The sequence below is a fragment of the Physcomitrium patens genome, chromosome 4 (assembly GCF_059467195.1).
Source record: "Physcomitrium patens ecotype Gransden chromosome 4, ASM5946719v1, whole genome shotgun sequence".
NCBI lineage: Eukaryota > Viridiplantae > Streptophyta > Bryopsida > Funariales > Funariaceae > Physcomitrium > Physcomitrium patens.
This window is the reverse complement of record NC_143413.1, coordinates 19,345,986-19,358,733: the sequence shown is the minus strand read 5'-3', so window position 1 is coordinate 19,358,733 and position 12,748 is coordinate 19,345,986. Positions and strand designations below refer to the sequence as shown.

At 42.7% G+C, this 12,748-nt stretch overlaps 2 protein-coding genes and 1 long non-coding RNA gene across 3 annotated transcripts; 2 read left to right on the top strand and 1 right to left on the bottom strand.

Annotated features, from left to right (window-relative positions):
* Nucleotides 1-245: 245 nt before the first annotated feature.
* LOC112281532 (uncharacterized) lies at nucleotides 246-1,544 on the top strand. The gene is made up of 2 exons (XR_002969649.3): nucleotides 246-871; nucleotides 1,026-1,544. It is a non-coding gene; the product is annotated as an uncharacterized LOC112281532 (long non-coding RNA).
* A 1,502-nt stretch (nucleotides 1,545-3,046) lies between these two features.
* Nucleotides 3,047-8,712, top strand: LOC112281530 (uncharacterized). The gene is made up of 9 exons (XM_073533354.2): nucleotides 3,047-3,352; nucleotides 3,721-3,887; nucleotides 4,027-4,328; nucleotides 4,635-4,904; nucleotides 5,245-6,008; nucleotides 6,216-7,026; nucleotides 7,260-7,438; nucleotides 7,605-7,941; nucleotides 8,193-8,712. Exons 1-9 carry the CDS (start codon nucleotides 3,191-3,193, stop codon nucleotides 8,291-8,293), a joined length of 3,093 nt encoding a protein of 1,030 aa, XP_073389455.1. The 5' UTR covers nucleotides 3,047-3,190; the 3' UTR covers nucleotides 8,294-8,712.
* Nucleotides 8,687-11,613, bottom strand: LOC112281531 (AP-1 complex subunit sigma-1). The gene is made up of 7 exons (XM_024518179.3): nucleotides 11,492-11,613; nucleotides 10,762-10,848; nucleotides 10,309-10,400; nucleotides 9,917-10,025; nucleotides 9,655-9,690; nucleotides 9,324-9,410; nucleotides 8,687-9,112 (listed from the first exon to the last, which is right to left on the bottom strand). The coding sequence occupies exons 1-7, from the start codon at nucleotides 11,492-11,494 to the stop codon at nucleotides 9,041-9,043; spliced, it is 486 nt and encodes a 161-aa protein (XP_024373947.1). The 5' UTR covers nucleotides 11,495-11,613; the 3' UTR covers nucleotides 8,687-9,040.
* Between the last annotated feature and the right edge of the window lie 1,135 nt (nucleotides 11,614-12,748).

Below are 12,748 nucleotides of genomic sequence, written 5' to 3'. Positions count from 1 at the left end.
AGGGGAGGAGATAAATATTCGATTGAATCAAAACTTTACACAAATGAATGAGGTGGCAGGATGAATAGTGCCAGCAAGGCAAACACAATCCTCGAGAACGCCACGTCATCCGAGGCCCTCTGACTAGGTCAGCGCTTATGGGACCCGATTATACGTGGCGGGGCGGGAATGGGGGACAGGAGCCTTAACCTGCGGTCGTTTATTGGGAGACCGTTATAGTTTGAGGGGAGAGGGCTGCCCGGGGGGTCAGCTTCAGGGGATGAAGACATGTGGATGGATGAGATCATTGGAGGAGCTCTGGAATGCTGGGAAAGGGCCTCTTGGGATGCGCACGCCGGGAGTGCGCGGCTGTGCAATCTCGATTTTCGCACCCGAATGTGTGGATTTCGATTCTCCATCGCCTTCGACTCTCCGCGGCTCGCAACGCCACTTCTCGCGGAAAAAACCCATGAAAAACTCGGTGGATTTTCATGTCCTAATTGAAGTTTTTTTTTTTTTTTTTTTTTTTTTTTTTGCAGGGAAGACACTTGTGAGAACAATGTTTTCGCGTGTGGCCCAAGTACTCAAATGTCGTCTCGGTGGAGTGGGTTTCGTGATAACGCTGTGAAGGCGCGAAATCGAGGCAAGTTTTCAGAACCGGGTTTCTGATCGCCTTCGAGGTGTCGTCCAATTGGCGCAAGTGGGCCCAGAAGATCTGGCCTCGAATTTTCCACGTTCGAAAGACGCATTCCGTGATCTCCACCAGTGCCGTTGCTTTCGGTGCGTTAGAATTGTCGTGCCACAGTTTCAGCTGTGTATTTTTCCAGCGTGCCGTTCGAGGATAGTCTGTGGCCCCCTTCCGGAACTGTTCTTTCCCAAGGCCCAGCTACTGGTTCACTCGATCACCCTATTTTGATTCTAGCTGGATCGTTCCTCGTTCTGCGTAGGACCACGCTTTGTACTCCTGTGTCTCTTGTCTGGAGGAGGGGTGTGCTGCTTTTTTTCTCTCAGTTCATGTACTGTACTTTTGTTTGTCACCTGTACAGGGCCCATGTCCCATCGAGTTCACCACTGTGACGGAATAGCGCGTTGTGCTTTGCAGTAGGAGGTTCGATTACTGCGAGGGGAGCTCCAAGCGTCGAATCTCGCAAACGAGTGTGAAGTGTGCAAAGTGTCTGGGTTTCAGAGCGTCGGAACCTGTGATTCCTCCGACCACCTGTGAGGACTCCTGGCCGCCCTTCCTCGCTTGGGCTGTCGGTAGACTTGGGGAAGCAACACCTGAGGATCTGTGGCCCTTTTTAGGCATAGTCGAGGACTGTACAAATGTAGTAAAACTTGACGTTTTAGAGGATTCAAGTTCAATTTTGTTTGATATTCTTGTGGTGATAATTGAAGGATGCGACAATTTAAGAAGTTCTTTCAATAGTTGTGCTATAAATTGATTTCTAATCAAAATAGCATATAATCTGAAGAACAAAATCCTGATGCCTTGAATTCTATGTGGCGCTTCTGTCTTTTCTAAACGAGACGTATGTGGATTAATTGAATGATATCTCTTATATTTATTCACTTGTGTTTTGACTCTTTCAATGCATCAATTACTCCAATCGATATTTTTGCATGCATACAAGGATTGATACTCAACTTTACATTTGACTTTATCATCAACCTGAACCGGAGACAGTGAAAAAAAAAAATACATTATTTTAAAAGTCAAATTTATTGTATACCCACACACATACATGAATGAATGAAATGCATATACATGTTCTGTGGAAATCCTGGGCAGTATTTTACTTGGACTGCGACAAATGACCATGTTGTGCAGTGGATACGAGCTGCACATGGGTGTGCACTGATTTTGTACCAATTCAATTGCAAAGCTATCAGCACAAAATGTCCTAACTTTTGATCCACAAAAGCACCTATGGATTCCTGGTGAGACTATGAGAGCAAGTGTTTCTCCGCAGACTCGTTGTCTGAACTTGAGTTTTTCATGGAGAAGATTTTGAATCACGAGCCTACTGAGCGAAGAGGTGCCGCCACTAGCTAACGTATGCGTGTGCATCACAGCTTTGTTGTTTGTATCTTGGCAGCTGAATGCTGATGAAAAAAAATTGCCATGACTCAGCGCCGATCCAACGTCTCCTCCTCGTCAATTATTATTACCTTGCAATGTGCGTGGCTGGTGTTCCTCCATGCTCTAGTACACGCAGCTTGAAGGTCGGGATTCTCGAAGAAGTAAACTTCGTGTCCAGGGGCATGTCCACATTTTTTTTAGCCATGGGTGACCACCATCCCCAATGCACGTTTACTGTGCAATAATTGTTGCATTTGAATGTTTGATATGGCGCATTGGATTGACAGAACAGAACTGTGCTTCTTCCCGCCGCCATCCTGTGCATCGTTTGTGAACGTGATGTGAGTACGCCGTGAACCTGATTGAATCTTAAGTTTGAAACATGCTATTTACGGACCCAAGTTCTCGGACCAGTTTATTTTGGTTTTCTTGTGGTCAATGTGGAGGCTATTTGTCCATATCGTTGTGTGTCCACTGTGACAAAAACATTTGCTGTTGCGCTTGCATGTGGCCGTATTGTATGGTTTCACGTGAGGGGTTTTGACCAGACTAAAGCGAATGTTGTTTCTGACGCCACATTGTGCAATCAGGAAGGTAGCATTCCCTGGCACCGAATCTGTGCTTACACCAACTTCTTCCTCACAGTGGTGTGCCGCAGTTGCTATTTATTTCAAAGCCCCTCTGTCGCCAATGTGGTATTTGGCCGCTAATACATGAAGTTGGTATACTGCCATTACTGTGTCCAAGATCCCTCCTGCTCATCAGTTGTGATCATTCAGAGAGAAAGGCATTGGCAGGGTCTGGCAGCTCCAAGGTTGAGGGTTATGGGTCTCATTCGACTGCGAATCGTGCACTTTTTAGATCCTTGGACAATTAGGGCTACACCGTCGGCCTGAGACATACCTCTGGTCTCTAGTTTGTGAAGGTTTTAGAAGGGTTTTTGGAGATTCAACAATCACGAGAAGGCTCCAGTCGCAATCACCATCCTCAGCGGCGGGTTCGGTAGTTGAAAACCCTACGTCGTGTGAGCCGTCGTAATTATTGGTAGTTTCGTTTCGACATTGCCACCGAAGTCTGCATGGCGTATGAAATTTGAGGAGTAATCGGATGTCGGCGAAAGTGAAGTAGTAGATGGAGGAGACAGCGGAGTGGAGCCCGCTGAAATGGGAGCAGTTGAGAGTGGTGGGAAAGCCACTCCTGAGTGTCGCTGCGTCCGGAGCCACACCCCTGTTGTGGGCTGCGTGCAGAGCTCAGCCTTGCTTGGTTCATATTTTTTGCGATACTCAACTCCAGGTATCATGTGTCCTCTGCCACTTTCTTGTCGTGTCCCTCTTCCCTGTCTTGACCCAAGTTTGATGTCCTTTCGTACTACTATCGTCTTGCCTCTAAATTAGCCCGATGTAGCCGCGAAGTGGGTTTACAGTTATCATTATTTTACTAGAAAGAAGAATTTGACGTCACATGCCCCAATCACCTGTTGATCACACTACACGAACCGTATTTGTTTTGCATGCGACGCTCTTTAATAAACTAGGTTTATATCGTACTGTTTGAAATGAAGGCTTTCTCCATCTGGCCCTCGTTCTTCAAGTTTAAGCATATTTTGCAGTAGTCGTCCTGAAGGGTTTTTGCTGACTATAGATGTTGGATGCCAACGGTAGGAAATATGGAGGTTTCCAGCAGATCCAGTGTTCCTGTTGATCGGGTCAGGATCACGCCTAGAAGGCGAAGGTGGACGTACTGAATGCAATGCTCGTCTGGTGGTCATCACACGAGATGGTTGCATTTGGGCTGTCCAACTTTGGAAGACAAGCAACAGCACAAGAAGGTTTTTTCAATACCTAATGTATACCGCTGAGAGTTTGCTATTTCCTCCACATCTCAGTTACTCTATAAGTGAGGCATTAGATTTGAAGATCTGAAAGATTTGTAGGTCTTAAATTTTTATTCGGTATTTTGTATCCCAGGCTTTCTAAGAGGCAGAAGACCCAGAATGTGGGCGAGATTCAGCGAATCAAACCAGCTCTTGCTAAAACTACCATTGCCAGGGCTACATCTGCAGCTCCACCTGTGCAATCCCAGCGTCAGGGCCCTCCTGGTGATGCGATTGCGAAATCACCCTTTTTAACATGTTGGAAGGAGGTGGCTGTAGAAACGTACACAGCAGCAGCAAGAGCTAATGAGGTGAAGAACGTGTCAGTGGTCGACACATTGCTAGGAACAATTCCTGGTGCAACAGTTGCTGCGTTTGGTCCCAACGGCTATGTAGGTATTGTTCTTAGTTTTTGTTTTTGTTTTTAATTTTTTAATTTTTTAATTTTTTTATACGTGTTGTTGTTGTTGTTGTTGTTGTTGTTGTTTATTATTTATTATTTATTTTTTATCCGAGTTTCTAGTCTGCAGAATAGGCTGATAAGGCGTTCTTAATAGCACGGTTGTAGTCCTTTGAGTGTGACTTATGAGCAGCAGATGCCTTTGCTTCAGTACATGAATTTTCCTCGTAATGCGTAGCATATCAAAAAGGGGTGCAGACAGCTATGTTAATCCATGTTTTCTGCCTATTCTCATCAGGTAGCAATTGCTTCACAAGCTGGATCTCCTGAGCTGCTGCATTTCAACAGGCTCGCTGCAACCAGCATTCTAGGTCATTCAGAGGGTCCAGATTTTCGAAGCTGTGCTCCAGTCTTTAGAGGAGAGCCAACATGTCTGCTCGTCGTGACATCTGTGCGGCATAGCCAGACCAGCGGACCTCGAGAAGGCCAGGCCGTCATATCTCAAGACCTCCTTGAATCTCTCTTAGATCCAAGTGCCGGCATATCGGACTGTAAAAGCTTACTTATTCAAGGTTGGTTGAGTGCTGGCGTTTCCGTCAATCTTCTGGTTTGCTTCTTCTACTTGCAACCCTTTGTGCCAAAGTTACATTTAGAATTGTTGTTATCACGTCATCGAATATAATTGCAATGTGCTTGCAAATCATCATGTAATCTTTTTCCTCCTCCTTACTGTGCCATTATCGAACGATTTGAGATCAGGGCAAATTCCATGTTAGGTGCTTTTTAATTGCATAATGCCTGATCCCATCGATATTTTCATGAGAAGCGTGTGCATGATTGCATCCAACGTAATGGAAAGTTTACTGAGGCGCGTGTATATTTGTAACTGTTTGTGGTGAAATTGGTGTGCAGGAGGTATGGATGGCAAAGTCTACACCTTTCATCTGCAGGAAGGAAAATCAGCTGTTCCTTCTCCACATGTAGTCTTTGATTTCCACCAGCCATTAGTGGCAATAATCCCTGTGGATTATCCTCCTCCTACTACTAGGGGCCGTTGTAGCCGAATCTCAACAACTCAAGAATGTAACGAAGCCTCTGGGCCAAATTGCCTCATTGTGGTAGGACTGTTGGGGCAGGTTGCTTTTCTTTCTTCTGTGAAGGATCAAACTACATTAGAGGAACTAGATGATTTCCCCTTCCTTGCACGTCATACGCACACTCCTGTTGGGGATGAGAGCAAGTGTCGTCCTTCGAGTACTCTAATGACGCTCGTTAGTACAGAGGGCATTGTGAGTGGACCAATCACATCTGCTTGTCTGGTGGACGGAGCCCGTCTATGCTTCAATGCTGGCTCAACGGTTTTCATCACAGATAATCTTGGATCTTTTATGAAAGGTGGTGGTGGGATGGGCGATGCAGTCCAGGATCCAAGGAGCAGCTCATCTAGCATATCGATACTACCTTCTCAGCGAGTTCCTGCCTCCAACATTGTTAACATTGGTGGACCAGGTCTATTTACTTACAAAGGGAGCCATCCACTAGTCGTTTTGACCAGAGCTGGCAGCCTGTTGAGTATCAAAGTATTCAAGCAGATTACGTCACCAGTTTCGGCTATTAATCCTGGAGCCGACACGCATCAGAATGCTCCAAACGCTTGTTCTGGGAAGTCTGTGGAAGTGAGTGTTTGTAAACTTCGGGCGACTTCTTTGAAATAGTCTCAGAGCTTTCCAACCCTCCCTGCATCTGCCTGTAGTGCTGGCATGCTGTCAAGCAGAGCTTCGACTGAGATTACATCTAAGTTCCTAGAATTCGTGGGAGCGATCTTTCAAACTAACCGGGTCTTTTCTTTTCTTTTCTTTTCTTTTCTTTTTTTCTGATTGCAGGAACTACTGCAGTCAATAGCAGATGCTGAATCTTGCAGGGATGTCATACAAAGTCATGAACAAGCTTTGGTCCTTGCAATGAATGAACTGGCCCTTGCCTTGCCTAGGGCACGTGATATTGCCACTGATAAGAAAAATCTTGGCTTCAAGTCCGGCATCCGAAACAATATCCTAACGAGCAATGAGGAATCTGCACCAGCCAACGCAGGGCTAAGTTGTACACTAACTGCTACTCCTGCTCCGTCAAATTCTCTTGTAGGTGACCAGTTAAGTTTTGGAGGTATTGGATCTGGTAGCTTGAGGAAACCCTCCAGGTTTGCAGCTAAAAACATGTATCATAGTTTTAAAACACGACTTGACATTACCTTGATAAATCGTACTAGAAATCCTCTTTCTCAATACTGGTCTTTGATTCTGGAGCTGCAAAGTTGTCTTTCAACTGTCAATCCAACTTTTCAGTGCTCCTTCACTATAAACAATGGCCATGGCTTACCCGTTGGTTCTCAATGGGAACATAGGATCCATGTAAATCTTCCTGGTGGTCCATGGGGTCCAGTCATGGCTACTGTATACCTCTGCCACATTCACGACTCCCATAAGGCTTTATTACAGAATTTCAGAAGTTCTGATAGAGGGAGAAATGGGCATAAGCTTGAAAGAGTATCAAATGCGGCTTGTGTTGTTCTTTTACGTCAGCAGGTTGATCTCTTCTCTTTGCTTCAGACTCAACAATCAACCCTGGGCCACACTTCATGGACACCTACACTTCGCGGAAGTGGTAATTTGAGGACAAGGATGCCTTCCTTAGCAGGTATGAACTTTCAAGGGTAATAATCCCGCAAATGGAGTGAGATTTCTGTGGCGAAGATTGTAAGCTCCTATTACATTCGACGCGTTTCTTTGGTATAGATCACATGCTACTGCCTATATTGTTTCCATTGATACAGTGAGGTTTATGGTACCTCATTGTGAGTACTTGGCATGGATGCATTTTCCATGGGTTGGCTTCTTTGCCGTTTTGCTGATGTTGCCAGTTGATGCCAGGCACGAGAGAGATCGAAATGTTGGACTTGGCGGACCTAGAGATGCTAGGGTCATTTTCTGGTGATGTGGCTTGGAGTTCCCGTCTTGATGGCATAACTACCAGCAGAACCATCAATAGCGCCGTTGATTGGCAAAAGGTCTTCCTCAGCCATGTTCTACAGCAGCCTTCCGCAGCCTCGGTACCTACTCTTCTCATCTTCTCAATTAAGCAGCAGAGCGTTTTCTTACTGGCCATCCCTAAGTTTCTCAATTTAAGTTCACAGCCCTGTTGTTTAGATAGTGTTGGATGCATTATTGCGGACATGTTGCAGTAGATTAACTTCCGTTGATGGTATCGTATCACAGGAACGGACGAGGTTGAGGCTGGTGTCGCAGGGAGGAGGAACTGTCTCAGTCTTGATTGATAGACGAGCAGCACAGGAAAGTGGGTCGCAATCAGTAGTAAATATTCAGACATCTTGCCTTCAGCTGGGGGTCTTGTTTAGGGAAGCCTTACTGTGCCAAATCATGGAATTAGAGAGCGAGGCCCTTGGTGGGATCAGAAAGGATGGGATCTTGCACCGTAATAAGAGCAGAGATTTCACAGGAATGTTGAAGGAAGTTCAGGCCCTTGCTCACCGTGGAAGGGAAGCTTTGAATCTGTGGATAAAGTTTCAAGGGCTCCGTGCAGCTGCTGCTGAAGGTCAGTGGTGTCTACTCCCTTCTACGCATGTATCCTCAATTTTGAACTTGGTATGAAGTTATTCCTTTTGGGATTTGGTTCACACCTTGAAAACATTAGGTTGGTCAAGCAATCTGTTTCTCTTCCGAAGAAGTTTTCGATCCCAGAGGATCCTCTAACGACTCAAGGTTCATTCGTTCTATCCACCTGATGCGTAGATCCTAGTTAAATAATTGTTTTACTGACGGTAGAGGTTGCTTGATAACTTGCAGATTTATTGATGCCTCTACTGGATCACACCTATGGTATAACTGGCCAACTGATCCAAGCGTACAAGACTCACAGGGAGGAATCATCATTCACCCCGCCCTAAAAGAGTCCACTCCAGGCACTTGAGTTGTGGCAACAAGGAACAGTTTTTGGATATTCGACTGTACGGTATAAGAAGAGTGGAGGATTGTGAAACAACTACTTGTGCTTCTAAATCTGTAGTGGTATTATGGCTTCTAGGTGTTATCATACGAGCGATCCATTCGCACCCACATGGGCCACCACTGTCAATCGTTGAAGTTGTCGATCATAATTGATGAGACATTGAACTGGTGGCTCCGTGCCAGTTGCCACTTTCATATGGAGGCGGCAATTGCGCGCGTGCCCTAGTTCTCAATGTCAGCATTAGCGGAAATTTAATGCTCTTCTTTGCATTGTTTCCATCAAGGTATACAACAAAATATGTTGCAATGACTTCAGTCATACTCATAGAATATATAGAAGAATGACCTATTCGAATTATATATTTATCGTGTCAAGTACAATCCACTGCCTTCGTTGCATATTCAGAAATCCACATATATAGAGATATACCTCAGAAGCTTCCTAAAAACACTCCACATCTGATCTATACAGCCCAAAGCCTCAACCATCAAGGCAAAGATGGGAACCTTTCACAACCTCGTTACAATTGCAGAATCGTCATTCCCAAGCAACAATGCAGAAGTTGGACCTTAAAAATTACGAAGTAATACTAGACCAGAGCTTCTAAATTAGGATTTTGTCTACAAATCAGAAAATATAATATCTTACACCTCGACCAGCACAACACGAGAGCCCTACGTGCGTACTACTTGGTGGCTTGAGCAATGATGTTGGATAAAGAACTTGATTGCTCCTTCGCATGCTCAATCAATGTGTCCTGCAAAGTAATCCAACCAAATATAAATTTTCCGCCCAACAGCCCAGGAACATTCGTATAAGTTCTTGACAATAAAAAAACAAATAGCAAGTACTCAGGAGCAACGAGAATATAGGCTACTTGATGCGGTCCCAAATGTGAATGCTAGAATTTCACGGGACGAAATAAAGAGCTCATCTGTAGTAAAGAACAATAGTGAAGGAAAGCATACCTGGGCAGCAATCACACGAGCCACTGATTTTTTACTTGTTTCTTGAAGCTCTCCAGCAATGAGTACTTCATCTAGTATGTAGTATGCCTGCATGCGAAAAGCAAGTTACTAGGGTGGCGGCTTCCTAAATTACGAATCAATTACATTCAGAACTGAGATTCTCATCTTGTTTTTAAGGTGCAGTGTAATTTAACCAAGCGAAATTTTAAGATCTAAACAAAGTTCGTAAAAAATCACTGACATTGACAATCTTGCTCTACTATAGACTACGATCGTTTTTTTTAAAAAAAATACTACTCCCTAGTTTCATTGTTGTTGAGGTAGAGTAAACCTTGTGGAAATTGAAGATGAGATCCAACTCGCAAACCTGCAAGGTAAAAATGCATTGAGATCAGCAAGTGAAGACATACGGGCAGTCCTGAAACTTCCTAAAAGCCGGTAACTCGCATAGTAACTTGAGCTAGTTATTGTTGAATCAATTTAACAGACAAAGAATCACATACAGTTTGCGCTGCAAGGATGCCCAGCTCAATACTACGGCTTAGGCCAGCAAATCGATAAACAAACCTTCTTCGAGATCCTCAAAGACTTACATTGCCAAAGTAGCGATCAAGAATTTCAACAAAGTGGTGGATGATCTCTAAAGTTTCCAGCTCGTTATCGTCTGTGTCCACGCACATGCAGAAGTACAAACTCGCATACCTGTCCACTCAAACGTGATATGGTAATCAATTGACCCGTAAGTATTCCATGAACTGATGACATTGGACAATTCAGTACAGAATAGGCAATTTGAAATCTTATGAGCACCTTATATAATACAAATACATACCACTGCGAGACATCGCATGCTAAATGCACGGGGAGAATTTGTGGACTTCATAATTTAGTTAAAAGCGCAGTATTCACACGGCAAGTACACACATATTTCAAAGCAGGCAAGGAAAATAGTTGATGAAGGCTCCAGGAAGATGGGATTAGTTACCGCTTATAGACGACTTTGAGACCTCTCCATTCAAGAAAGTTGCACAATTTTGGGCCACGAGAAAGGATCATACCACTTAGCTCACGAATAACCTGCAACAACATGCCCTTCCAATTAGCGCATATTTTCCAACGCTCAAAAGCATTAAGGCAAGAAAACTCCAAGACTTTTATCACAACATGAGCTGCAATTCAATGCAGCCAGCGACAGGATGAAGTACAATATTTGGAAAATTACTGTACAGACACTATATCTGCCAATGGTCGATTTCCTAGAATACTTCTTAAGGGTCATCTATTGACAAACAGAAATTCACCACTAGGTCCTCAGCTGGCGGGCATTAGATATTAAAAATGATGTAAAATAAAAATTATCTATCTCATAATTCCTGTAATGCCTCAAACGATTTGGCCAACTACTACATAATAAGTTGCATAGCACACGAATACATACCTTGGTACGCTCCTTCTGAGTATAAGGTGAGTACCATTTCGTCAGCCTTACTTTGCCCTGCCGACTGATCAGCAATACGAAATGAATCTGCAAGACATACCATGTTAAACACTTCTACATATGTCGACAGGAGGAAGAGAATAATACAGCTAGTTAAAATGAATCTCAATGACTTCACTTTCAATAATGTTGCAGTATCAAAATCCCTGTCCGAAACTTCTAACAAACGATTTTTTTGTTTTTTGTTTTTGTTTTTGCTTTTGCTTTTTTCTTTTCTTTTTCTTATTTTTTAGATTTTTTAACGCATATAGCTACTTTGTCAGACTCTCCACCGAGTAGTAAGTTACCACACAACCATACAGAGAGGTGCAGAGACACAACCCTAACGCCCTGTCGCATCTAATTAACTATTATTCCATAATCAACAGCTTCAAACATCTCTCACCGCACACCAACAAGGGATACCTAAACCTGCAGAATCCATCGAAATTCACGGTGCTAGCAATAGAAAGAAGGACAAGAAAATCCCAAGAAACGATTGCAGACAAAACAAAACGTGATGAAAACATATCCGTAAACCTTCCTGTTCATAAGAATTCCATTCAAACCTAACGAATCCACCCGCCAGGCATCCGCATTTGGCAAAAAAGCCCTCACTAGCCCAAACAAATCTGAATTAAGGCAACGCACAACTCCAAAATCCAGAATGAAAAATGCAACCGCAGCGTACCATCGTGGCGACAACGCAGGCAGCACCGATCACGCTCGGGCGGACGTAGTGCTAAGAACAGAAAACCTATGGATCGATCTCCACAGCGCGGCAGCAGCAGCAGCAACAGCAATGGAACCTCGACCTGGCGAGGATAGAGAGCTATGGCGATCTGCTTAAGCCTTGCCCCCGCCCCCCGCTTACCACGGTTTCACACCCTCGACTTCTCGACGCATCGCCCCTCATCACCGGGGAATGGTGTCCCTGTGACCGTCGACGAAGGACCATCCATGGATGAAGTCATCCATTTTCTGTATATTATAATATTCATGTCATATTTTATTTTATTTTATGAATGAATGAATGAATGAATGAATGTATGTATGTATGTATGTATTTTCATATTTTTTCGCATATAGAGAGGTGTTTCACTAAATTCATTTTATTCTTTATCATATGTTTTTAAAGAAGTAACTCAGCATCAACACAACCAATAGAGGCCACACATTGACAGTTTAGATTTATGGCATGCTAATTATAGTAATTGTAATAATAATAATAATAATAAAAGGCATAAAACTTTATACCGTGGATCCATCTAAAATCATAAATGTAAAAAATTACTTCATTTGAGAGTATCTATGGAGGATTTCACATTATCAAAGAGGCCAACAATTCCTTAAAGGATGCCAAATCTTCACAGAAGCACAATTTTTATTTAGTATACTTTTGTTAAGTGGTCAAAAAGTGAAACTTTTACATATGGTTGGGCTACAAGATGACATGATGTTATTATAAGACCTTAAACATAGATGGAATCTCACACTTAGTCTTTAATAATTAAGCTAGTAGCAACGAACAATAACATCTTTAGTGTTTGTAAAATAAATTGTGATTTAGATGAGATGCTCATTAAACATATATATCCATACATACATATGCATATGTAATTTCACAAAAAGAAACAAGTGAGGAATCAATTTTGTAAATATTGAAATAATAAATAAATATATCTACTTGTGTTTTAACAAACAATTCAAATAATAGTAATATAACTTTTATAATAATGAAAACTTTGCATATGAAATTATGTTTCTGAGAGGTTAAAAGTCGAGAAAAAATGGAATACTAAAAATATTATTCTAAGAATATGAAAATATAAGGTATAAAAAAATCAAATTTAAAAATCAATCTCGACTAAAAATATTGAAAAAAAATATTTTCTTACACTAAATAAGTTTAGCCCAAGTAAAAATATAAATAATCTATATAATTATT

Excerpts from the sequence above, each read along its gene's own strand:
- LOC112281530 (XM_073533354.2), top strand. The coding sequence starts at position 3,191 with ATGGAGGAGACAGCGGAGTGGAGCCCGCTGAAATGGGAGCAGTTGAGA. Across the intron at positions 3,888-4,026 it reads ACAAGCAACAGCACAAGAAG|GCTTTCTAAGAGGCAGAAGA; the intron begins GTTTTTTCAATA and ends TTTGTATCCCAG. Across the intron at positions 4,905-5,244 it reads TAAAAGCTTACTTATTCAAG|GAGGTATGGATGGCAAAGTC; the intron begins GTTGGTTGAGTG and ends ATTGGTGTGCAG.
- LOC112281531 (XM_024518179.3), bottom strand. Across the intron at positions 9,691-9,916 it reads TTGATCGCTACTTTGGCAAT|GTTTGCGAGTTGGATCTCAT; the intron begins GTAAGTCTTTGA and ends TTTACCTTGCAG. Across the intron at positions 9,411-9,654 it reads TCATCTTCAATTTCCACAAG|GCATACTACATACTAGATGA; the intron begins GTTTACTCTACC and ends TTTCGCATGCAG.